General features: G+C 42.4%; 1 protein-coding gene across 1 annotated transcript; it reads right to left on the bottom strand.

Annotated features, from left to right (window-relative positions):
- Positions 1 to 648: 648 nt before the first annotated feature.
- LOC309860960 (uncharacterized protein) lies at positions 649 to 25,377 on the bottom strand (the record flags this gene model as incomplete). Its single annotated transcript, XM_082723379.1, has 3 exons — positions 649 to 1,107; positions 18,594 to 18,735; positions 25,259 to 25,377. The coding sequence occupies 3 exons, from the start codon at positions 25,375 to 25,377 to the stop codon at positions 919 to 921; spliced, it is 450 nt and encodes a 149-aa protein (XP_082579505.1). The 3' UTR covers positions 649 to 918.
- Positions 25,378 to 27,629: the final 2,252 nt, after the last annotated feature.

Here is a 27,629-nt window from a genome sequence, read left to right as displayed (position 1 = left end):
CCTTCTTGGCAATTTGTAGCTAAATCCTTAAGCAGCTCGGGAATACAGCACCATTCTTAGTCATTTCTGGAGGCTATTACATAAAGGTCCTTCTGGAATTCTTGAAATGGCTTTGATGGATACATTGTCTCAAAGTTGTCCTTCCAAGTTACTCTTTTAAAATCTTTCTAGAGATAGGGAGAACAAATCTTCAACACTTGCCACATAGTCACTCTTGATTTTTTTCTTTCTGTAATGTTTATCCGTACCCTAATTTACTCAGAGCAAGTTTTTGGAACCATTAATATTTCTTCCAGAGGCAGAGTCCTTACAACTTCTAAGCAGTACCCCAACTCTATATAGAGGGGATATGGAAACTGTCTTCTTCGAAAGTCTCTGCTTCGGACCATTTGGTAATAATACACAGCGTGGCTTGGAAATAGCTCTGGTACTCCACAGTACATGATCTAGAAGACAACAGAGCATGTAGCTTTGATCACAAGATCAGACATTAGAATCACCAGTGCTGAAATCCTGCCTTTTCACTTACTGATTATGTCACTCTAGACAAGCGATTTTTCTCTTCCAAGGTCCTAGTAACTTCATCTGTAAAATAAAAGATGATAATACCTATTTTATATGGATGTTATGATTGCCTGACCCATAGTAAGCAGTCCATAAATTTTAATTTATTAATTCCCCATACTCTTAGATATACAGAGAAAGTAGAATTTTTCCTTTTCTAAAATTGTTCTTCTCTCCCTTATGAGCACCCCCCCAACAACCAAATGAACCTAAGAATTATCTCGTACCTTTAGTCCATTACAATTTAAACAGTTGGTTTCCATAAAGCTTGGCCTCCTTAGATAAATTTAATCAGTCTCTCAGATTTTCATTCTGCTTCAGCTCTCCAGGATGGTATCATATATGTGAAGGGTATCATATTTCACATATCATATATGTGAAATTAACTGTGTCCTCATCCAAGTAAGGAAGAAAGTGTCCAGAGATCCGTGTGATTTCCTTGTACTTTTCTCTGGTCTCTATGGTGATGACTTTCTGTACCCTGCTGGCATCACAGCTCAGGTCCGGGTATTCATTGGTCTTTCTCTTGGCTTCATTATTTCCCTGTGGTAGAGAACAAATGACTCAGCCTTCCCTTGGAATTTATTGGTATTTGAACATTTCCCTGCCACCCTCCAAATTACCTGTGCTTAAACCTAGGGAAAGGATACTAGGACCTGAATGGCTTCCTCCTCTCTATTGTCCACCAAGATCAGAAAGGACACTTCTCTGGTATTCTCTGTATTTCCTCTTCCTCATTCACCCCTTCTGTTTAAGGACTGAAATTTAATGGTGGATTGAACATAGATATAAAAATGAGATTTGCTTACTGATAAGGGAGCCCAAACTTGGAGGGATTTCAAAACATTATACCTGCTTCACTCTCCTCCTATTAAACTTTGTATGCTTTTCCCATTTCCTACATAACATTCCCAAGAATGTGGATGTTAGGTCTCTGAATCAGACCTGTATCTCTCCTTATTCCTGGGCTCTCCACATTTGACCAGGGGGTCCTAGATATACAGGAGAACGCCATGTCCCTGCTGGGCGAGACCCTACACCCCAGGGTCTTGGTATCCTCCCTGTACTGGGACCATTCTTCTTCAGCTGCACAGTTGCAGATCTGAAAGAAATCTCCCATGGGTTGGTTGTCAACAATAAAGGAGGTGAGTGACATTGCTGCTTGAAGGCAAGAGGAACTGTAATCTGCCTCTTAGCTCCTTCCAGGCCTCCCTTTCCCCCTCAGTTTCTGGATGAGAGAGGTTTTTGAACTGAAATGATTAACTCAAGACCATATGGTCTGGCCTAAAAAAAAAAAAAAAAAAAGAAAGCTATGGGTTTTCTTTTTGGAGTTTTTGCCTTGGCTAAGAAGTCTCGTTGCATTTTTACTAGTCTTAGTTTTATTTCCCAAGGTCTTACTGGTAGAATTCAGTTTCCCTCTGTTTCAAAGAAGGGGACTTACAGATAATTTTCATTGCCACATCTGTTTTTCTTTTAGCTGACTATCCTATCTCTGAGCATTACAGTTTTTAACAGAGCTACTTTCTTTTTTTCAATTTAGTTTTATTTTTTCAGTGTTCCAAGATTCATTGTTTATGCACCATACCTAGAGCTCCATGCAATCCATGCCCTCATTAATATCCACCACCAGGCTAACCAACTCCACCAACCCTCCCCTCTAAAACCCTGTTTGTTTCTCAGAGCCCACAGTCTCTCATGGTTCATCTTCCCTTCCAATTTCCCCCAACACCCTTCTCCTCTCCATCTCCCAATGTCCTCCATGTTATTCCTTACGCTCCACAAATAAGTGAAACCATATGATAATTGACTGTCTCTGTTTGACTTCTTTCGCTCAGCATAATCTCCTTCAGTCCTGTCTGTGTTGATACAAATGTTGGGTATTCATCCTTTCTGATGGAGGTGTAATACTCCATTGTATATATGGACTTTATCTTCTTTATCTGTTTGCCAGTTGAAGGGCATCTTGGGTCTTTCCACAGTTTGGTGACTGTGGCCATTGCTGCTATGAACAATGGGGTACAGATGGCCTTTCTTTTAATTACATCTGTATCTTTGGGGTAAATATCTAGTAGTGCAATTGCAGGGTCATAGGGAAGCTCTATTTTTTATTCTTAAGGAATCTCCATACTGTTTTACAAAGTGGCTGCACCAACTTGCATTCCCACCAACAATGTAAGAAGGTTAGCAGAGCTACTTCTTGATCTCAGGATGACTAATTACAAAGAGCAGATTTTTGCTATTATGAGTGCATGCTTATGAGTGTGTACACACACACACACACACACACACACACACACACACATATGAACAATACTGACAGATGCATCTTAAGTATTGAATTTCTCTTCCCTACTCACTCTTGTTGGTTTTTTCCCTATGTTCAAACACATTCATGGAATCAGAAATCAAACACTGTTGTTTAGTACTTAGAAGAATGAGCATCTTATTTGTTTTTAACAAAAATTAATTCAGCTCTAGAATAGAATTCTGAGAGCTACCTGCTACAGGAATAGCCTACTTAGCTCATTTTCAAAAGTCCAAGGAGCTCCCTGCCAGAGAAGTTTAAGAGTTCCTAAAAATTATAATTAGTAGATACAATGGAGGAGTTAACTTGTGGCATTTCCAGCCTAATAAAGCCACCAAATATAGTACAATAGCTTTTTCTCTTCAGTTCTTGACCTTTGGGCAGGAATGCAATGGATCTCCATTTGGTTGGGTGAGGGAGATGAAGTACGGAAGAACTTCTGTATTGTGCAATTAACCTTGGGCAACATAGTGACCTTTAGACCAAATTAGTGAGAAGACCACTTGAGATCCATGACCTTACTTATTCTACATTTGGGGACCCAGTAAAGTAAGGATCTCTCAGCCAAAACTACCATTGTATATGGAACAACTCTTGGAAGATAGGAGTACAGGAGAGAGATTCCATTTTCTCCCCACCCCCCACCTCCATTTCTAGGGAGAAGAGGTTGGTCAGATGAAACATATGGGTAAGAGTGAATGTACTTTCCAGGAATATAAAAATTCATTGCTGGGGCTGGGAGGAATTGCCAGATAAGATCTTGAAATATTATACTATAAGCTCTCCCTGTCTACTTTCTAGTCAGAGCTACCCACGGTGATCCAAGGACAAGTGTAAACCAAAATAACTAATAAGTAAAATTTAGAATAAAAGGAAAAAGGAAGAAATAGTCTACTCCAAGTTTTTCTTTCTTTAAAAATAGGACTTTTTTATTTTCATTTCAGTGGTTACACTTCCCTGGGGGGGGGGAGAAGAAGACTCCTTAGCTATTTCTTTACTAAGATAAGGATCTCCCATCTACAACATGTACATCATCTGGGGTGGTCTAGAGGTAAGATAGTTCCCTGGGCCCTAGATACGGTCAAGCCCAAGATATTTTTAGGTCATCTCAATATCAGTGGACAGAAGTAGCCCTAATACCCAATGGGCTGTTGAGGTCTGACTGACAGGGAAACCAACTTCTTTTACAGAGATGGTGATTATTTTATTGACATTGTCCTTATAGACAAGCAAGACTAGTTGCCTTAAATGATGCCCCAATACATCACTTCAGAGAAGAATCCAAAGTACTTCAATGATAAATTCTTAAATATTCATGTTTTTAAAAAGATAGTGTCCAATATAAGTAAGTGATAATGGAAATATGGCCAAACAATTAACAACAAATTACTATGAAGGCTGATTGTTAATATTGCTACTATTTGATATTATAATAAAAGATAGTCGTTTTGATATTTTAAAGGTCCAGATGTTAAAAAATGTCAGTTTCTCTCCCATTCTCCCTCCAAAGAATATAAGGCATTGGTGTATTGATATTGACAAAGAAAAATGATGTATCTGTGAATAGAGATCTTGATTTGTTCAGGCCCATGCACAATAGATAAAAAGATTTTTTTTTTTTTAATGGATACAGATCTATGTAGTTCAGTTGGTAAGAGATAGAAAGGAATCAGCATGGTAACCATGTGATGCCAAGCTTGTATGGTTTGGAAAATATTTCAGTCAGAAGCTAAAGCACAGATGCAACGATTTAAATGCACCTATAGCCTAGCTGTGGGGGAGAATGCTTTTATGTGAGCAAACTGAAGCCCATCTTCTGTGGATGGCTCTCCACAAAAACAAACGCATTGTAACACTAAGTCAGCACGCTGGCCTCTCAGTGCAGGCTGGCAGGCAGCCAGGGCCCAGCCTGCTGAGAGAGAAAATTGAAAGAAAAAAGATAATGTAGGTGCGCAAGGTGAAGGTCGATCATGGATATGGAGACTCCTCTGGGCAAGCTGGCGGGAGAAAAAGTCGGAGTTTTGTTTGTATGGCGCCTTCAGAGCTTGGCCTCCTGCTGGGGTGTCCAAGTTTCATAAAAGATTGGGCGCTTTTTAGGGGGAAAATTCAGATATATCCAAGTGAATTCAGAGGACGAGCCCTCAAGTGTGCTCTTAGGAAGAGGCATTCTCCAGCAGCCACAGTTTTGTTTTTTCCATTGTATCCATAGTAGGATATTCTGATTTCAAAGTCTATTTACTGATATCCAGGTAAGGGATCAATGACTGCCCCAAATTAGTAGAGTCAGTGGAACTGCTTTATTCCAAGAAGGTATAGGAAGAAGTGGTCATTCTAGCAGAAAGTTTTTCTGAATAAGATTGCAAAGAGATACTCAGTCTCCTGGCCAAAGGCTCCAGGACCCGAGTTGTAGTCAAATCTCTCACTGCGTGATTGTTGGTCAAACGGCTCCTGGTTGAAGAACATAGAGTCTGTTTTGATCTGAAGACTCTCTTTACCTCTCCAACCCATCATGACCTCTCTCTTTGATAATTTCAACTTGACAGTTTATTCAACTGATGGTTTTTGAGTCCTACTATGTGCCACAAACCTTATCAGTTGTTTAAAATTTATTTTTTTTTCAGCGTTCCAAAGTTCATTGTTTATGCACCACACCCAGTGCTCCATGCAATATGTGCCCTCCTTAATACCCACCACCAGGCTCACCCAAACCTTTACCCCCATCCCCTCCAAAACCCTTGGTTTGTCCTTCAGAGTCCATAGTCTCTCATGGTTTGTCTCCCCCTGCCATTTCCCCAAGTTACTTCTCCTCTCCATTTCCTAGTGTCCTCCATGTTATTCCTTATGCTCCATAAATAAGTGAAACCACGTGATAATTGACTCTCTCTGGTTGACTTATTTCACTCAGCATAATCTCCTCCAGTCCTGTCTATGTTCATTCAAAAGTTGGGTATTCAACTTTCAGAAGGAAGCATAATACTCGATTGTATATATGGACCATTAGTATTTCTCAGCCCTTAGCATGTTATGTGGTTATTTGTCATTTTTCAGACTGTATCCCATCAAGGGCTACCGAACTGCAAAACTCGAGGTGATACCACTTGTGTTGTGTTCTATGTAAATGTCCTTTCTTGGAGTTGTGTTATGAAGACGTTTTGGTATTTTAACCAAGAGAACTGTAAATTTCTTGAGGGCAGAATCAATCTGTGTTGCTTCTTGAAGTTATGTTTAGGGTTTAATAAAAGATATTGCATGGAGTAGTTAATGGAAGTGTGTTAATACAACAATGATGTTTGTGCTAACTTTATCTCCTCCAAGGAAAGACTCATTTTAAGTATATTCATAGTTGTGCAAGTTGTTCGGTCCCTAAAAATTCAGTAATAAATGCTCCTTTATGGCCATCTTATTCTTTTTACTCAGCTTGAGAATGTGAGCAATTACCATATTTGGGAGAAATTGCACTGATATATCTACTATTATTAAGGAAAAGAATTGAGTTTAAATCAAACAGAGTTAAATGATATAGCCATAGACTCCCACTGTTTATTTTAGCCAGAGATAAGAAACATCTTTGCTTTTGCCCAACTACTCAAATTGTTTTCATAGTAAGTAAAGCAGAAGCATTAGCTTCTTGTTCACCATGTATATGATTACAGTTCTTTCTTTTTATTTTAAAGATTTATTTATTTATTTTAGAGAGAGGGAGAGAGAGAGAGAGCATGCAAGCAGGAGGAGAGGCAGAGAGAGAGAGAGAACCCTAAGCAGACTCTCTACTGAGCAGGGAGGTTGACTGGTAGGGGAGTGGGACTCGATGGGGTTGGTGGTGAAGATATCTCAATACGGGGTTCCACACAGGACTTGGTTTCAAGGACACTGAGATCATGACCTGAGCTGAAATCCAGAGTTGGATGCTCAACCCCATGAGACACCCAGGTGCCCCACATTACAGTTCTTTCTTTATGCTGTATTACCATCAAGATTGCTAAAACTCACTCAGGGCTCTGAACTAATCTGTGCTCCACTGTTTACCAAGATCACCTGAAATAAGTTACATCATTTTGTCACAGCTTCTAAGGTAATTTTGTATTCCATTATGGTGTCTTCGTTTTTCTCATATATGTAAGACATTTTCACAACTTATATTTGGAAACTAAATATGGTATTCACAGACTAAATTCATGATTTATTTAACTCTAGAGATACATTTGAACTAGTATAACTGGAAACTGCAAATATAAACAAATGCAAGCAAAAAAGAAAACAGTGAAAGACCCAATTTGCAAATACAGATTGCTCAGCAAAGTGTTAGGTCTAAGACTGGGACATAGAAGAATTTAAACCACAGCTCTTGTCCTTAAAGAATGTATAATCTGAAGATTGATGGAAACAATGATAAATAGTTGAAAATAACACTCTCATATAAAGGCTATATTTTGCAGTTAAGATTGTTTTAAGTATGCCAGAAGATCAATGAAGAATGGATTGAAAACTTAAACTGGGGCTTGAAAAAAAAATAGGTGGGAACGAATATTCTGAAATATATAACTAGGTGCCAGTGTCATTCTCCAACATTATTGGAAAAACTGAATATTTAACAAGCATGCACATCTGTCCAACCCAGAGCCTGCATATATGCACTGGGTTGAAATGTTTTTGCTTATTCCTCAAATTCAGTTTTACTTTTCCCATCTCAGCTTCTCTTCACTCCCCTGAAGGTTAATTCTCCATTATAGTTCCTCATTACCCCTGCCTCCTTCTTCTGTTGCACTGATCAAATCGCTAATCAAATGCTTACTTGTTTAATTACATTTTCATGTCTGTGTCCTTGATGAAAATGAAGGTCCCTAAAGGGCAAGAATCAGGTATATTTTGTTCATTATCTCGTATAGTGCCTAGCGCATAGGCGGGACTTGGTGTCTAATATGAATGAATGAATGGATCAATCGAGCAAGCAACCATTACAGACACGGGGGAGCAAAGACGAACACAGCTTGGTATTAATCTTGAAGAACACACAATGTAACAAAGAAGAGCAGATGCCCGTAAAGCATTTAAAATTTTTAGGGCCAGTTTTTCTCGAAAAGTTTTATAATAAAGAATATTCAATGCAGAAAAGATTTATAGTGTTCCTAACTTGTGAAGATCACTTTGTCCCACGATGTATAATTCAAGCTACCTAATATAAGCCTGAATGGGTACATCAGAAGATCTACTTGCAGATTTTAAAGAATTATGAGACAAATGCCTCTGAGACAGTAAATGCATTTGAAGCACAGTACCTTTAAAATAAATTACAACCCGAAATGGTACTCTAGGGAGAGTGGAGAGATTCAAAATGCTCTTTGTTCTTTGATTTTTTTCCCCCCTCATTCATCTGTAATTATTCTTCTCTTTTGTCTTTGGAATTATTGTTTTATGCTTCACGTTTCAGCTTGTTTATCATATGACAAGATGAATAACTGTCGCACAAAAATAACCAGTAATTATATGCATTTACTCTTTTATGACGCAAAAGAGATAGCAATTAACGGGTTTTGGAACTCTATAGATTTTATTTTTAGACATATTTTTTCCTAATATTAATCACTATAGGTAAGTTATCACACTGTTCAGTTATGGTGGTTACAATTGTATCTGATGATTTAAGAAGTGCCTATGTGTATACAAACATAAAGAGCAGATATAAAAAGTGTCCTCTGTTTTGTACAACTAACGCAAGCAAGGGAATGCATTTTAATACAAAATGAATTAGGAAAATTGGTATTTTCTTTATTTAAAAGAAAAATAAACGCTGCAGCATGCTGATGAGGGATGTTGATGAGGGAAAGGCAGTCTGGGGAGGGAGCACAAGAGAAATCTGTATCTTCCTCTCAGTTTTACTGCTCTAAAAAAAATGAGATTTTTTAAAAAGATTTTATTTATTTATTCGAGAGAGAGCACAAGGAGGGGGAGCAGCAGAGGGAGAAGGAGAAGCAGACTTCTTGCAGAGCAGAGAACTGAATGTGGGTCTGGATCCCAGGACCCCAGGATCATGACCTGAGCAAAAGGCAGCCTTTTAGCTGACTGAGTTACCCAGCTACCCCCAAAAATAAGGTCTAAAAAAAGAAAGAAAGCTAAGAAGCTGACTGAAATGTTATCCATGATTGTACAAAGAAATAAAGATCCACTCAGGAGTATTTAAATACACAAAATACTTGATTATTTCTATTTTATCATAACAGAAGTGTCCTTGCCTATGGACTGGATGATCTTGATGGTAGCACCAGAATTGCTGGGAAGGGAAACGGAGCTCAGTCACTAAATGTTCCCATGTAAGTCTACGTCTGGGATTTAAGGTCTGAGTTAAAGAATAGACTTTCTTTGCTTAGGTGAAAATAAATGTCTTTCCTCTCTTGGTTCAAATGTATCAGTATATATAATGTAATGTATAACACCATGCATTATTAAATCCCTTAAGGATACACTCAGCAATAAATTAAATAATATCTAAGAATGGCTTTAAAAAGGTTAAATTGTTATTATTTTTTATGTAACAGTACTTTTGGAGGAAGACAGCACAAGGTAAGTGTAGCCTTTCAAGGAAGTCATCAAAGAACCACACTGCTTCTCTATTTATGCTTTGCCCTGGTGTGTGTCTTGTCTCCTCACAGTCTCAAGATGGCTGCCACACTTTTAAGTAGCATGTTTATATTCCAGGAAGGAGAAAGCAAGGAGATAAGGGAATTTTCCCTATTAAGCCCTTGTTAAAGAAGAGACGCTCTACTTAGGGACTGTTGTCTACATCCTATTGGCCAGAACTGTATCCCAAGGTTGCCTCCAACTGCAAGATAGGCTTGGAATTTGAGAAATTTACTCTCCAGTCTCTCGGAGAGGAAGACGAAAGAGAGGGGATAGGTATTGGAATGGCTGTTGATTTAACAGAAGCCAATTGAAAAGAATCGACCATAGCTCTACTTAAGAAGTTCTAGCCTCTCTTAGAGAGATCCTTATGCCACAGTTTCTTAGCAAATGTAGAGAGAGGCTAACCATTCTGACAACCAACTACCCCAACTACCCCAAACTCGGTGGCAAAAAAAGTAACTTCTATATGCTCACATATTTTATTGATCAAAAATTAAGACAGGGTTCAGTGGAAACAGCTTGTCTCTGCTCCACCGTGTCTGGGGCCTCAGCTAATATGAAGATACAAATGACTGGGCCAGACTTTTATCCTGCAGAACACTGTAGTCATCTGGAGGGTGCTTCACCCATGCGTCAGGCATCTGGGCTGGGCTCCAGCAGGGGATCGACTAGAACACCTACACATGGCCTATGCATGTGGCTTGAGCTGCTTTCAGCATGGGAATGGATTCTGAGAGAAAACATCCCAAGAGCAAGTGTGCCCAGGCAGAAGCCACATGGCCTTTTATGACCTAACCTTGGAAGTCACACAGTGATTTGCTGAAGCGGTCACAAGCCCCCCCCCAGATGCAGGAGCAGGGGACATGATCTCCCTCCTCTCAATGAGAGGAAGCCCAAAGAATGTGTAGCCATTTAAGAAATCCGCCATAGTAACCATGACGGGATTAAATATCGAGCGTGATTCTCTGAGAATGGCTTCTCTTCAACTTTCTTCTCCATTTTTCTGGCCCTATGAGGAGAAGGTCCCTTTTCAGTGTTTCTAAAAGATGATGGCCTGTTTACCCCACCTGGCAAGAGAGAGCACGCAGACAGGAGGCCTCCTGGCTGTGTGATTTGGTTGTGGAGTCTGACCGGCCCGCACGGTCCGAACAGTGCTACTACAGCCAGTGGTTAAGCAGCCCCATCCTTACAGGAAATGGCTCTCCTGTGAAGTACTGTAGGGGTCTTCCTGTGTGTGAGTTCTCGGAGTATAGAGAATCATTGTTCTATTTCCCATACAGTTTGGACTGTACGACCTGTATTGGTGTGAAGGCAGCCAGACGGAAGGTTAGATTATTGAAAAGCAGTGGAGTGGGACCAAAGAAGCCTCTTCTTTATCTGAGGTGAAGAGTGGCATGTTGTTATGTTCTTTACGGAATAGGAAAAGTATCACAACAACATTTCTGAGTAAATTAGATCCATGAAGAACAATTTCAGGCGTTAGATACCATTTCTGGCTTCAGGGCCCTTATAGTAATATTTTTTACAGGTAAGTGCAGGGGAATGATTTGATCCTGGCTCCGACTCTTAGTAACTCTGGGACTCTGGGCAAGTTTCCATAGCTCGCTCTCAGCTTCTTTCTCTCCTCTCAGGAGATGGAGATAAAAACGTCCATCTTAAACTGTTACTGTGAGGATTAAATGGGTATTCTTCCCACAAGACTCTGGCTTCCCTGAACTGCCATACCCCTGCCTCTGTCCCTAATTGCGGACAATCTGCAGGTCCCTGAAGGACATCAGTTCCTTTTGGAGACTGTCTGTGATGACATCACAGACTGGGTCGAGTATGTCTCTGAGGTACTCTCTGGGTTTACCTCTGTCAGAGAGCTTCACATTCAACAATTCACTTCACAAAGTCGGCTGGAAAAGGATTATGTACCAGGTATTTCATGAGGGTCTGGAGATTCAGCAGTGAATAAAGCCAGAATGATCTCTGCCCTTGTGTTTTATACACTCTAGGGGAGCAAAATGGTCAATAAATAAGCAAGCCCATAAGGAAAAAGATAATTTCACCCAGTGATACGGCTTATAAGGCAGCAAAGAACATGGGAGGAGTAAATGACGCTTGAGGAGAGCTTATGGGCAGATGGACATATTCTAGTCAAGGACATGACATTTGGGTTGAAATCTAAATATTGAGAGGTAGCTAGCCACATAAACTCACCAGGCATTCACAAAGCACTCAAGGCGCTCTTAAATGTATTAAATCATTTTGTTCTCAAAACTTCCTGAAGGAGATAATCTCCCTATTCCCACTTTACACATGGGGACACCGAGGTAGAAGGAGGAAGTAACTCACACAAGATTCAGAGCTTGTAAGCGGTAGAGCTTGGATTCAAATCCAGACAACCTGCTTTCAGAAGCCCATGCTCTCAGCCGACTTTATTACAACTGTCTCTCAAAAGGCATTTGGTATTGCACTGACATTGTCTGTTGACTGTTGACTTCCATGTTTTTTCCTACTAGCCTATGAATAAATTGATGGCTAGAGCTCAGTCCCAAGAATAATGCCCAGTACCGGGGCCCATAAGTGCATGGACACGCGCCTGCAATGAGCAAATCTAGGTGCAATTAAGGGTCCTGCTCAGTGCTTAGCATCAGATAAGTGATTAAAATGTTAGTTCTCCCGATCTTCCTTCTTCCCTACTTCCCTGAATTAAACTCATACAGCTGGCTGCTGAACTTGAAGTAACTAGAAGATTTATAGGGGAGGGGGGGTCACCTTCATAGTATATCAAAAAAGAAATTAAGAAAAAAAAGTCTTTTAATTTGTTAGCAAGAGATGAAAATGAGTAACTTCAGTGAGCTGTGAGGAAAAACACATGGAAGCAAGGAACCTGTAAAGTAATAAATTTCCTCCCTCTAGCATAAAAGTGATGGCCCCCATGCTTTAAAGAAAAGCCATTTGGAAAACTTCCATGCATACACATTTTGGGAAAAATGTAGGGAGAAATATGAAGTTAGTTAAATGTCTTTAATAGGCACTTCAAAGTTCTGGACCATTAAATCATTTCCACAGCTTTCTGACTGTTATCACTTCCCAAACATTGCCAAAACAACTCCTTAAAAGGCTGTAATATATTTGAAAGGCAAATCAGATTTGGAAATTTTGTATGAAAGAGGACTGTATCTTGTACCTTGGAAACATTTTTCAATGTCATCACAGAGCTGTCTGCTGCCAAAGATGAGCTGGGGAGCCGTGACCTTGGCGGATGACTTCTCTCTGTTAGCAATTTTTGCCCTACAGGATTCTGGAAGCCTGGTCACAGGAACATTTAAGGATACCAGGTGGTTTTGAAATGCTTGGTTGAGCTGGGTGACTTATCTAGGCCTGAATTTAACATTTGAAAAAAAAATAATTATTGCACCAAGAAAATGAACATTTGTACACACAGGATCTGTCAGTGTTCTCGGAAGGTCCTGTAATTCTCCTGCTGCTCCTGACAGATTTCATGGGGAGGGATGGTGCTGTGGGCTCAATGTTTGTGTCCCTGTCAAACTTGTATGTTGAAATCTACCCCCCCCCCCCGCAAGGTAACGGTTTTAGGAGATGGGCCTCTGGGAGGTGTTGAGGACAGGAAGGCAGATCCGTCACCATTGGGATTAATGCCTTTATAAAAGAGATTGCAGGGAGCTCTGTGGGCCCTTCTGCTTCTGGAGTTTACCATGAAAAGACAGCCATCTGCAAACGAGGAAGCCCATCCTGCCAGACAGCAAATCTCCAGGGCATCTTGATCTTCTACTTGCCAGCCTCCAGAACTGTGAGAAATAAATGTCTGCTATTTCTAAGCCACCCAGTCTAGGGTACTTTTTTATAGCAGCCTGAATGGACTAAGGCAGATGGTAAGCTTAAGGAGAAAACAAGAGATCATTCTCCACATTTTTTTTTTTTTTTAAAAACCCAGTGCCATGTTGAATGTCTTTCTAGTTAACAGTGTCAGGTGTCACAAGTGACAGTCATCCAGCCCATGCAACTTCTGTTCTCTAATGCTTTGTCTCTCGAAGGTGCACTGAAAATATTAGCGCTGGCTCCAGCAATGTTAGGATGTGACCTCTCTGCTACATGAACTTTCTTAGGTGGGCCTAGTTTTAAGACAAAGGTAGAATTTTTGCAGTTAATCACCTAGCATTCACACAAAGGGTCTGGTAACGACATATATTTAGTCTCTATTATCAACCTGTTTTATAACACTATAAAGAACCAAGAAGACTTAAGTAGTCAAGTCACACAGAGGGAGAAAAACGGACAACAAGAGAGCAGTAACTGCTGCAGCCCAACATCTCCTGTCTAAGAGATGACAGTTAGTCGCGGGAGCAATTCCTGAGTCCCGAGACGAGGTCGGGCAGCAGGACGCAGGGGTATGAAAGAAATGCTACCAACGAGCGAGTCTTATGGTTAGAAACGGTGGTGCCAGCTTATAGTTCTGGCTTTGCATGTACTTGATATGCCAGAATTTCTTTTTAAGGAACAATTTATTTGTTTGTTTGTTTGTTTGTTTGGGTTGTGGGGGAGTGGCAGAGGGAGAGAGAGTCCCAACCCAACTCAGCACTGAGCCTGGAGCCCTGTGAGGGGCTCGATCTTAGGACCCTGAAGTCATGACCTGAGCTGAAACCGAGAATCGGCTGCTTTACCGACTTCACCCCCTACGTGCCCCCAGATTTTTGTTTTTATTTATTTAATTTTTTTTACACACGATTGCCTGAATAACCAGCATAATGTGCTGGAAGGGAGGAGTAGGGTTTCTCATGATACTGTTGCCAATTTGGAAGAGAGGGTGGGACAAAGAAAATCAACTGCTACAGATATTAAGTACAGTTAATAGTTTAAAGATCATCTTAAAGTGTGATCATGTGAAAGGGCCCAGCTGTGAATCAGCGGGTCTAATTGCACTCACCCCTTAGGTCAGCAAACAAGCTTTCGGTGGTCAAGCATGCACAGCCTTCATAAACACAGGTTGAACAGCAGGTGGCAGCAAAGGATACTATAAGAGAAACAGACCTCCACAGGCGTATTTGGGGGAATTCTAGAAAACTTCTCATTTTGATGGGCTGCAAGTAGAAAAGGCACTCAAAGGTGATTGCTTTCCTATCTCTAAGTAAAGCATACGATGCAAGACAGGCAGCTATTGGCAAGGTTGATCATGATAACCAAGTTTAAATGCTTCTCTGTCCTTTTAATCACCTTTTGACAAAATGAAAGGATTGAAAAAGCTTACTGAAAAAATACAAGTATCCTACAGCAAAGCCTAACTAATCCTCTTACAAAATGGACATTTATGCTGAAGGGAGATTTTTGTAATAAGACATGACATGCAATATTTATTATAAAAATTATCATTCAGACCAGCATGGAAATAGGCCAGTTGGAAGATGATTAGTCTCTTGGCTCAGAAGAAATATTAATGGAAGGACATTAATAGCCTTCAAAGAAATGATATAAGTAGAGAAAACATTAAAACATCGTTAGGTGTAGATGGGCTTCTTGAGAATATGATAATGGCATGAGAAAAAAAGAGATAGTACAGAGCCTCTGGATCTTCTTAAAGCATCCAAAAATAGGAATGATGAAAAAATTTATGGAGAAAAGAATGTACATTAATTTAGTGGAGGTCAAGGTTATTGGGGAAGGAAGAATTGTGACAACATGTAAGTATTTGTAACACAGGGCACCTACTTAAAAGCCAAAACCAGACGTACTCCAACATTAAGATCAGTTTCTAGGTTCCCAAGAAAACCAGAATGATGATCCCAGTAGATCTGTTTTTGCAGAAGACTACGCTTTACTTCTTTACATCAACGTTGATATTATTTGTTTTAGCTGGTGTCTAATTAGAATGGTGAGTGATGCATGCAGTTGAGAGTTTTCCAAGATTTTTCAAATAATTGAGAAAAGGAAAGACACATAGTAAAATGATTTTAGGTTATGGCATCCTGCCCACTGGGTTCAAAAGGTCGTTTCAGATCTAGAGTTAACAATTTGATGTTGTGCAAGTTATGAAATTTCCTGAGTCAGTTTCTTGAATGTAAAGTGGGTGTGTAAGAACACCAGGCTGTGTAAGTATTAAATAAGACAATGTATCAAAATGCTTTCCTTATAATTTACTTCTGAATAAATGTTATTTCTTTTCTCTCTTCAGGAACATCGGCAAAGATGTTGAGGTATTCTAAAGAAGGTCTCCAAAACACCTCCCTAGCCAACAACCTCATTGTGGAAAATTCTCAATTGTAACGTCAAAATCTCAATTCTCAAACATCAAAATCAAATTCTCAATTGTAACATCAAAATCCCTCAGAGGATTACCATAGTATGACCAAGGACCGATACAAATAGAGCGTGGCACATGGAGTAAAGATGACCACGCTACAGCTCCCAGTGGGTCACAGTGCTCTCTTCGAGCCACAAAGATACCCAGTTAACTTTATGTTAATTCAATTTCATATTCCTAAAAGAGACTTTGATTTGTCTCGGGATCTTTGAAAAAGAGATTCATCCCTTTCCAGTCAGTTGTGGCGAGGTGGATGGCTGGGGGAGTTGGAGTCAGATTGGGTTTCAGAGCGAAAACATGGCTGCCCAGTTTCAAGTCTGTTCCTGGAGGCAGAGTTCTCAGACTCAGTGTTGTGAAGTGGAACATTATCCTGAAATATGTGCACTACGCGGCCACTGCTATCGCTGCACACGCATTCATGCACACTCACTCACGTTCTTTTCTTTATATCTCTTATATTATCATACAAGTTGCCACAGAATGAAAGCACATTATTTATGGACACTTGTTATTTTGCTTAAACATTACAGATGAGTTGTTGTTGTTTTTTTTTAAGTAACCATGGAAAATAACATTTTTTGAACCAAGTTGCCAAAGATACTGTGAAAATCTTAAATATCAGCAAGACTTCAAAGTCCCTTGATCAAACTGGTACTTATTTACTAGGAAAATTTCACAAGGCTGGGAAGCATAACACAGATAAGCCAGTTCTGAAGTTGCTGTCATGGATGAGGTATGGGGTGTGAACAATTTCAGTGCTATGTCTTTGAAATATTTGTTCTTAAAGCAACTCTGAAAAAAAAAAAAAAAACCTCTCTTATGGTGAAAAAATATGTATCTTATATGGTTGATATTTTATTTAACTACTTAAAAAAATCTTAACAATATGAGTGTTAATGTAACTATAGATTGTCTAAATGCAATGTTATATTGTCATTCTTGGTGAGGTTAAAGTGAAACTTTAAACTTCACATTGTGTTGCTGTTTACAATTTCTTTTCTGTTTCCTTTGAGATATTTCATTTCTAATTGCTTCCTTCAAGCACAAGCTTCTGCTGATACTAATAATTGCCAGGTTCCCTGGCTGAAGTTTCTCCATTAGTGACGCTCACCTGATTCTTGAGAACTGACACCTAGAAAAAGTTTCAAGGATTTCATGCAGAGGCCCCTCAAAAGGCAATCACAGATCTCTGCTCAGTACTTAGCCTGAAGCCAAAAATTCAGCTCTTTCTTCCCTCCTTTATAGCAGTTCATTTATGGAGACCCTTACAAAACTGTCAAAAATACTATCCCTAAATTGTAGGCTTAGGGATTAGGTTGGGTGAATGAAGGTAATAAGAAGTTATCTAATTTTATTTGAATGTGTTAAGTTAGTGACATGCTGTGTATATACATGGAGATACATATATATATATATAATATTTATATACATATGGCTTTTGGGAACGATGTAAAATTTTCTATACTGTAATTACAGAAAAGGCCACATTTCAAAAATCTGGATTTATAATTATTGTTCTTTAGGAGAATGAATAGAATAAATAATGACAAATATATCTGCAACTTTTCCAGGGCCATTATTCTGTATTTTTTGTAGTTGTGCTTTAGGTTTACAAATTCACTAAGTCTCCAAAGGGCCTTAAAATAATCTTATGGGATACTTCACTTATTAAAGAGGAACCTAAGGGGTGCCTGCGTGGCTCAGTGGGTTAAGCCTTTGCCTTCGGTTCAGGTCGAGCCCTGCATCAGGCTCTCTGCTCATCAGGGAGCCTGCTTCCTCCTCTCTCTCTGCCTGCCTCTCTGCCTACTTGTGATCTCTGTCTGTCAAATAAATAAATAAAATCTTAAAAAAAAAAAAAAAAGGAAACAGACACAGTTTGATTAAAAGAATTGCCTAAAGTGAGATAGCAGCTTACTGAAGTTTGGAAACTAGAATCCAGTCCTGGCTTTGAACCAACTCCTATTTTTAATCCTTTTATAATTTTATATTAATATGATTTTCACCATTATTGAAGTTCTCACTTCATATGTTTATCCCAAGAAAGCAGAAAACAAAAACTGAGTTTCAAACATCTTAAATTATTTCAAGATACAATCTGACATTAACATTCAGAACAAAGATTCCCAACAATCTGGAATTTAAAAAAAAAAAAATCTTTGAAATAAAATCTTCCAAGTAGCCTAGGGATAATGATGAGCACATATGGTTTTCTAAATACAACTAGTAAATATTGAAGCATATGTGTATATATAAGGTCAGTGTTAAGCCAATTACCTTTCTCACTTGCACTGTAACCAGTAATTATTTTGTAAAGTCCTGGAAATTCTCAAATATCGGTTGTCTTCCCTGATGGCACATTATCTGGGGGAAGAAAGATACCTGAGTCCCACCTAAAACCAATGAATCAGAGTATCAGAATCCCTGATAGGAGACGTGTGTGTGTATAGGGTTTAGGTTAGCATTATTAAATTCCCCCAGGTATTCTAGTATGAGCCTCAGCTGCAGCACAGGTATCCAGGCCTCAACCCACAGCCCTATCCCACGCTAATCCGCTAAGGGACAGCATCAGACCACTGAATCTCAGGAGGGTCTCCACGGCGTCTCTTCCACGTTGGTTACACTAGGGGGCGCTCCGGCACCGGATTTACTCGTTGGCCACCTCTCCTCCCCCAAATCAGGAGGGAGCGCCACGGAAAAGGCATTTATTCATTTCTAAGGCGAAAGAGAGGGGAAAGACAGAGAATTGCACCTCACATATTTATATATCCGATGGCCGGCAGGTATTTGATTAAACAGCAATACCTCCAAAGTTGGCTTTTCAGGGTTTCTCACCCATTGGCATCTCTTCTTTTCTCCTTTGGATTTAGGGAAACTTTCTTTGAAAGAAAATCCGGGCCCGGCGACGGGGTGGGATGGTTTACGACTTCGGATCTTGAGCAGTTCACTGTTAAAATAAATCTTGGTGAGCAATGGAGAACAATCTCCATATTAATCTCGTGCAATTAGCGTTATAACCCCCAGTAGCCTAAGAACCATTAAAGACAAAGCTTTATGCAAATATCTCTACCCGGGCTGTACCCTTCTTTTCTGGCTGGGTTCCCTCCTCCTCCTCGCACCCCAGTCCCGGGTTCTAGCGCAGTCTGTGAGCCTTTCTGAAATGACAATGGTACGCTGGGTATCTTAAATTATAAACTTTTTGGCTTTAAAAAAACAAAAGGTTTTTTAAAGGGGGAGGGTAGGAAAGCAGCAGCATCCTAAGGAGGCGAGGACTGTGTGCAGGCTGAGGCTATGAGAAGGATCTGGCTTCTGGGAAACTGGCACCTGCCTTGGCAACCAATATTGTCCAGTCGAGGACAGAACCCAATGTATGGAGCGATTACGAGCGGGGAGGTGGCATTTTCTCCAATCAGTTGCTCTTTGGGCACACACCCCTGGTTCGGCGCTGTTCAGGCTGGAAGGGGCAGCTATCCGAATTCACCCCAAGAACTCGACTCTGCCCTCCAGACGCTTTAATCTTTAATCATTTCCCAGGCATTAATCTTGAACTGAGTCCTCAGTTGAGAGTTACCGCTAGGAGGAAATTGGGCCTCAAAGGAGGAGGAGAGTGTGCGGAATCTCAACACACAAGTCTTTACTTGCACTTGTATGTGTGTGGGGAACTGGGGGGTGGGTAGGGAAAGCAGTGCGCACCGAGGCCAAGATGTGCGCACACCCGTGCGCACACGCCGACGCAGACACCCGGCCAAGGGCGCGCAGATCCCCTGCCTGGCTCTGGATTATCTGCTCTGTGTTTACTGTTTCGGAGGGCTTTACGTGAAACGAATAAATTTTTACTTGCTCCCAGGGACCGGCTTGTTGTTTTATGGCATGTATTTAAAGCCTCTTTTGTCGGTGTTGAAATGGTCCAAGCTCCCAAATACTGTGCAGGGCTAGGAACGTGGAATTGCCGAAATGCAATGAGCATCTCTGGTGAGGGAAAACGCGGTGGACAGAGGAGCCCGATTCTTTCTCTGCACACACACACACACACACACACACACACACACACACACACACACACACACAGGCTGCTTGATTTTTCTTTTTCACAAACCAGAACGTAATGTTTTTTAATGCCTTCTGCAGAGGGCCAAGGGAATGCAGTCCAGAGAATTATACCTGAAATACTGCAGGCATTGAAGAATTTCTACAGAAACTGTATTCTGATTAAAAACAAACCTCAATACAAATCTATTTATCCTCCTACATCTGTATCCGCTTATGGTTTATTCCTTCCTTTTCTGACTTCTTCTACCCCGCCCCCCAAAAGGTAAGCATAATGCTAGGCGAAAGTTAAGATTTGGCTCTTTTAACCCGTAATAGCTGTCGTCTCTACACTTTGTTTATAAAATGGAATAAGAATGGGAGGGGGACTTAATTTAAAGGCACAACTGGGCTGTATAAATACAATATTCATTTTTTAAAACTGAAGTGGATTTGGTTTACTCTGAAGAACAGTAATTCAAACAGCACCTATCTGCTCCAGATAGAGTAGCTATGCACATCTATACAGGCAAGTTTGAAATTTAGAACAAGGCTTTGATTTATTCCCTTTCTATCAGTGATTAATGTCCCTTAATTAGCTAATCTCAAAGCCATTATTTACAACCAGGGCAGACAAAGGGAAAACTGATGATCCAACACTTAACGCCAGTTTGAAATTTTGAAACAACAAAAAAATGCTCTATTCAGAGTGGAGTTCTTCGTCTTTCAAATGAACCTCGAAATAACAAAGAAACCCCCCCAAATATTTAAAACCAAAATAAAATAATCAAGAACAAATAAAACTCCACCCCCCCATCTCAGTCACAGCCCTCCCCTTTTCCCCAGAAATTGTTGCCTAGAGCAATCTGAAAATGTAGATATTTAAACAGAAACGGAATGTATCCTTTGTATCTTCTTTCCACTTAAAATCTGTAAAAGTTCTCAATGTTCGTGGTTGTGGGGAAAGGGTTTGTAGTTGAGTTTTCCAAAATAGTCTTCGGGGAAAGAGTTTTTGTTTTTAAAAAGGCAGAGTTTTCTTTCCGCACTTTCCCAAGGCGGGCGTTCAGGGCTTGGAACCAGGTTTGCTTCTCAAGATCCGGCGCCTCGGAAACTCCGGTCGGGGGCTCGTGCAAGCTTGTGAGCACCCGGGCAGAGCCTAGGTGTTCAGGAATTTTTCTTTTAACTTTGCTCCCCAAGGGGCCGTCCTCTCAGCGGCTCAATTTAAAGTGACCCTTAAAACTATCTCTGGATAAAGCTGCAGTTCCTCCTGTCTTTCTTGGTAGAAAATCAGATAGATCGGGTGTCCTGGGGGCTTTCGGAACCTCTTTTTTGGGGACTCGAGGGGGGTCGCCTTAGTAGCCGGAGATAGATGGCCTAGGCTGCCGAGAGCCACCGAGGAGCCTTAGAAAGGGGCGGAGCGGGCCAAGGCTGAGCCCGGGCCTTGGCGCTCCCCTGCGGACACGCTTCAGGTCGCCGCAGGCCAATGGGTCACCTCGGCTGTGTGTCCTTCTCTGCCCCCCTTCAGACCTCATAGTGAAAAGAGCACTCCCACTCCGCGCTCATTCCCACCATTTTCTCCTGGAGAAAAACCGTCCCTTCATTGCATTTCGGGTCCTTTGTGCGCTTGACCATGTTCGGGAACAGAAAATATCCGAAGAACAGGGCCCGTGGAAATGTTTCTAGGCCGACGTGGGCATAGGGCGAGCAGGAGTGGAGCTAAGCAGGGCCTCGCCAGGCATCCAATCCGAAAGGCTGGGAGATAGGCTTTAGATTTATTCGTGGACTCCTGAATTCAAGACCTGACCGGGAACAGAAAAAAGGCCCCTGCAAACCGGAGTATGCCCTTCAGGCAGCAAGCTAATGGGATTAGAAATCCCGTGTGGAAAGTAGGCTGCTGTGGGGAGGCGAATAACGCAAAACCCGAGCCTAGGGAGGGGGAAGCGAGGGATGTGTGCGCGCGTGTGTGTGTGTGCGTGTGTGTGTGTGTGTGTGTGTGTGTTTGGGGGCGGGGGGCCTTAGAAGGCGGGAGGGAGGAAAGGGAGAAGGTAAAAGGAAGCCAGAGGAGCGAACAAGGAAAAGCGAGAGCACCCCGGATCCTTTGTTTGAAAGCACCCGCGTCCTAAATCGTAGAAAGGAGGCCGTCATTAGCGCTCTGACCCGGAGCAGAGACGCATTAGAGAAATGAAGAGAGAACCCGCACCTCCTCGCCTGGTTTATTTCGCTTTCCTTGAAATCCCTCGGTCTCGAGGTTCCCGTCGCCTAGTTTTCCCCCAATCTCCCTCCCCCGCCCCTTCGACAAACAATGCACCGAGGCTGAGAAGGCAGGGAAGGAGGGAGTCAGGGAGAGAAAACCAACAAGCTTTTCAGGGTAAAAAATAAACCTGCGTATCCAGATTACCAACATGTTTTTTCCATTTGCATTGACTTATTTGGAAACAGTTGTTGGGGTGATAATTTCGCCTGAGAGATTAACTGTTAAAGTCTCAAAACTTCCCAGTGGTTGTGGAATCCTGCTTGTAAAAATACCGATTTTTTTTTTTTTATGTTTCCTTTTCCCCCCCTTCCCCAAATGAACCCCCCCCCCCCCCGGAGAATGCGCTTTGGTCTTGGGGACTGAAGGCGTGGCGGACAGACAGCTGTTGAATCCAAACAAAGACTATACGGGACCGACGCCCTTTGGGGTTCCATCTGGGAGGATTTTTCATCTCCTTCTTCCCATTCCCGAGGAAAGGAAGGGATTAGGAATGGCCTGATCAAAATTGTGAGTTTGTGACAGACAGATGGAACAGAAAAGAATGAACCCTAAGCAACAAAAGGGTAATTGAGACTTGGTTGCTGAGTGTGTAAATTCGGAAACAAAATAACCAAGGAAGCTATAGACCTACCACTGCTGGGGAGAGATCTACAAGGTTGATTCCTAAATGAATCAGTCTCTTCCGTCTCTATCTTCCTCTCATCTATTAATTGTGGCCCCATCTAATGAGCTCCAGGGAAGCCAAAACTGCAGAACATTTTTGAGAAACCTGCCAGGGAAGCCAAAACTGCAGAACATTTTTGAGAAACAGGCTAGAAATCTGCCCGAAACTAACAAAGCCACCCACCAGCCCACCAGTCAGCCAGAGCGCCTCTCTCTCTCCCTTTCTCTCTCTCTCTTACTCTCTTTCTCTCCCCTCCCTCCTTGCCTCCCACCCTTTCTCCCATCTTCCTCCTGCTAGCCGCGCCCCAATTAGCTTCCAACAGCAAGTCAGCCATACACCTGCTGGAGGGATCGTGATTTTGGTGGCTGGAGGTGGTGGGTTGGTTCTGAGCAAACCACGAGGGCACCATATCAAGCCTGCCCATGACCCCCCGTAGGTTCCTCTTAGGGAATGTATTGGAGCCAAGAGCTGGGCAGGTTTTCCTCTGCCTTAGTCATTGCCTGTTGTCACTTTCGGTTTCTATCACCAACCAGCCACAGCCACCCCTTTCCTCTATCCTCTCTCCGAGTAATTCTGTTCTTTGCAGAGTTGGGAGTTTGCAAAGCTCTCCTACTGACTTAGGGTGTAAAGGGTCCGAAATGGAGAGAATGCAGTGGATCCAAGGAAAAGGAGGGACCCTTTGGAGTTGTTCTTCTTAAAATTTTAATTTTATTGACACGTCTTTGAAAGGTTTGTTTTGGTATAATTTGAAGCTGCCAATTCCAAATACAAATAGACGGACACACACTGTGTATATCAGATGCTGGGAATAAAAATGGTTTATTGATTGAAATAATAGAGGCATTATTTTGATTTGTCTTGACATGAATGCTGATTTATAGAGCTCTTCCCCCATTGATTTCTTCTTGTAGTCCAGACACATGGAAATGATAAAAATCTCACCAAAGCTCACCTTGGTGCTAATCAAGACTGCTTGATGCACATTATAAATCTGATATTATATTTATTGCTTATCTTTATTCGAAGGGTTAGTCCCCATCCTAAGATTGTCCCCTTTCAAAAAAAAAAAAAAAACTTTTCAAATGCATCTGTTTTCACTTTGCACTTTCAACAGGCTGGAGCAGACAATAGTGTGAAAAACATCTGAAAATATGAGGCGACAGAGCTGCATGTGTGTTTCATTTCTGCAGTGTTAGGGGAGAAAATAACAAAAGAAACACACTACACGCGGGCGCGGGTGCGCGCGTGCGCGGGCATACACACACACACACACACACACACACACACACACACACACACTCTAGTCCGGGACCACAGCACAAAAGGCTTGCTGACCCAGCACTAACATACAAGACAAATTAAAGAAAGGGGCATATGAAAGGAGGGGCTAGGGCGGCCAGGGGCTGGGCAATTTGGAAAAAGATCAAGGGCAAACAATAGTTAAGAAATTGGACTTAGGTGGCGGAAAAGCAGAAGGAGAAAGTAAAGTGTCTAGGACTGGAACTCATGTCCCTGAGGACGGGGAGAATAAGTTTTCTTGAAACACTGAGTTTTCCTTTACTGCACGATAAAAGAAAAATAATCATGGAACAAACACAAATCCCCCCCAGTCAAAAGCAACCAGGCACCCCAAACTAAAACCAAAACCTAACTCTCTCTGTGTGACTGTTTGAGTCACAAGAGAGCCCCAGCTGGCCCCGGAGTCCTTTTAGGACAGACAGGTCGCGGGTAGACTGAGGAGCGCCTTTTCCGTCAAGGGGCACAGATATTTAAGGAGGCAGGACTCTAAAGGCACGAGTGAGATTATCTGATTATTAGCACTGGTGCCCCCAAAAGAGACTACGTAAAAACAAAGGCCAGTTGGTAAAGGAGGAAAAGATTTAACATCAGGGAGAGCATCAGAGGGAACGGGGTTGAGCGCCGGCTGGGGAGCGGGACGGCCGCGATGCAGCCAATCCCGGGGCCTGCGGGCGCGAGGGGCAGAGCCCGGGGCCGTGCGAGCTGGAGCCGTAGCCCTCCGGCCGCAGAGCCGCCGGCCCGCGGGACTCGTCGGCACTCGCACCGGCGGACGGGTGCCAAGGGTTTCGGGACTCAGGGGCCTTCAGCGGGAGAGAGGGATGAGGCTTGGGCAGCGAGAGGGATGCCCTGGATTCTCGCTTTCCCGGTCCTCGGGTCTCTGCCTCTGTTTCCCCCCCGGCCCCGAGGACGCGCCCTCAGAAGGGAAGTCGGGGTCTAGGGGTGTGTGGGGGGGAGATCGCGTCCCGGAGACACTGAACGCCCCAGGCACCCCTGCATTGAAGAACGAGCGGCGGTTCTGCCGGCTCTGCAGACTACTTTATTATTCTCACTAGGGTTTTAATTTATTGCTCAGCCTGTTGCTGCCGCAGAGTCACGGGGGGATCCCCAGATCCCCGACAGGGTGTCTTTCCCGGGACGCCCGCCCCCTGACCCAGCGGGGGCAAGCGCGGGTTTTCGGGATGCAAACAGTCTCCGACTTCGCGTGGCCGGTCCCCTCCTGAAGCTCACCTCGGGCAGTCGCGGGAAATTCCAGTCCACTCGTTAGCTTTTCCTCTGGCGGGAGGATCGGGATCGCCTTCCACTCCGGAGGCTGCCTTCTCCGGGCGAGTCCCAGGATAATTGCGCATTTCTCTACATTTAGTGCTTTGGAGATTTAGAGAGCGCGCTTTCATTTGTACCTCGTCTGCCGACAGCCCGTTTGTGTTAGGGAATCCTGTTCCCCCCCTCCCCACACGCACACACACTCATTTTATTTTTAATAAATGATTTTAAAAATCAAAACAAACCTCTGAATCAGTCCGCCCAATTTTATGCTCCGTCTCCTCTGTGTCTGGGTTAGATTGTCTCTGCCAATCGATGGGAAAGAGTGTTTAGGGGCATTTGCAATTTCCTTTGTCACTTGCCACTCTGTGTGTATAGATTTTACATATCATTTGTTTACCAAATCAGTTCGTGTTTTCTTAGCCCTGGATTCAGGATTTGCATTGCTGGATTAATTAATGGCCCAGCCCTCAAAGGACAGCGTTTAGGGGAGCCACCTGATGCCGGGAGGGTCAGATCGCATCAGGGCACCACCCGGAGGCTGCTGTGACAGATCCGGCCCTCTGCAGGCCCTGAATTAACTCCAAGTACCTTCTGCCTTCCTAGGATGAAATCCAGCAACAACAGCAACAGCAACGACCAGAACCCCGGTAGAGTCTGAAGAGGGGGTCGGGCGCCTAATGTCTCCCAGCCCCTCTCTATCTCTAGGCAGCACAAGATACTCTGAGCCCTTCTCAGGGAGATTGTGTAGTCCCCCCCCCCCCCTCCTCCAGACTGCAGAGAATATCTTCAGTTCTCCTGGCCATCTGATGCCGACCTGCATTCTGATCTCCAGTAGTCTCAGGTTCCTTATTGGGTCTCACTGCTTTATTTATTGATTTCTTCCCTAGATTAAATCATGCTGCAATACAGCTGAGCGATCTGGAGTTTGTGGATGATCCTATTATCGCCTAATTAAAGTTCCCACAGTAAGACCTTTTTGAAATGCCGTTTGTCCATGGTGGCTCCCTCTTCTTGATCCTTTGGTCTAGCTTAGTTGAGCTTTATTATTCTGCAATGTGAGCTTTAAATTCTGAGACTCTCAAGATTGCTATGCAAGAGTTTGGCTGCCATTTCCGGTTTCATGGCAACACTGCCCTTGGCCATTTGCTGGCAAACTGGACCCGATGACCTCTGGTCCACCTCTGAAGAAAGTCTTCCAGGAGACTTCATCACAGTGCCCCCGCCAGCCAGACAATGGGCGGCTCAAAACCGATGAAGAGTTCTGTCTACTTCAGCAGGTATCAGAGTCTATGGCATTCAACATTTCTAGAAAGTAACTAGTCAGGAGATATAGTTTGGAGACAAATTTAATTCTTGCCTGTACGTTTTACTTTATCATTCATAAAGGTAACGTTGGGTGTCATGTCTCTTTCCACCAAGCTTTCAGCTGTAACAAGGGACAGTGAGGTGAGGTGGTAATACCATCCGAGACCTTAAGGGCAACAGGCTTGCTCACGGATAAACAAAAGAAAGCCTCAAGGCGACAACTTTACTTCCTAGCGAAGCTGTTCTACTGGGTTCAAGGTGGTGTCTTCTATTCACCTTTATTACTGAACACAAATTTCCCTTATCTAAGTTTATAATACACACTGGCTGGCCGATGCTACAGGTGGCCTAGGATGTGTTCTCTCTCTTTGGAACAAAAGAACAATTGATAGGAAACCCTCCTGGTCTTCCATGGTGTTGTCTTTGTTCTCACGTGAGCAGAAGTGGGTTAATAAGTGGAATTTGGAATAAGCAACAAATCCATATATAATGGCTCTTAGTGAAGAAAAAAGAGGCAGAATGTCTTTCCTGCTGACAAAGGTTAGATTGTGACTAATTCTGATGGAAGGACTGCAAACGAGTGATAAACACAAATGATGACATGTCCTCATCACTAGTTAGGTAAGGAGAGATTTCGGCCAAAGAGATTCTAGTCCAGTTCTGTTTATGTTGAGTTATGAAAATGTGAATATATAGGTCTCCAAGATACTGTGTATATTTATATGGGTGGATATTTTGTTTTTAACATTGGTCTTCATAACTTTGGTCCAAGTAATTCTACTCTGAGAGAGAGTCATTCTTAATTTGCTAAGAAATAAGATTCCCAAGCCTCCAAGACTGAAGAAGGATCAGCGTCAGACTATGAGGGGCTTTCCTGGAAAGGCACCCAGCCATGCCTTTTGGCAATGGCCCGTTACATCTTCCTGGTTACAATAACACCATGTTGGGCATCTGCTCAGATTTCAAAAGACAGCAACTTTTCCACGTTAGCCCCAGTGCCTAGAACCTATCAGTGACTAAGAATTATTTT

The sequence above is a fragment of the Mustela nivalis genome (assembly GCF_964662115.1).
Source record: "Mustela nivalis genome assembly, chromosome: 3".
In the NCBI taxonomy this organism is placed as follows: Eukaryota; Metazoa; Chordata; class Mammalia; order Carnivora; family Mustelidae; genus Mustela; species Mustela nivalis.
The sequence above is the reverse complement of the archived record's forward strand: the minus strand, read 5'-3'. Positions and strand labels throughout refer to the sequence as shown.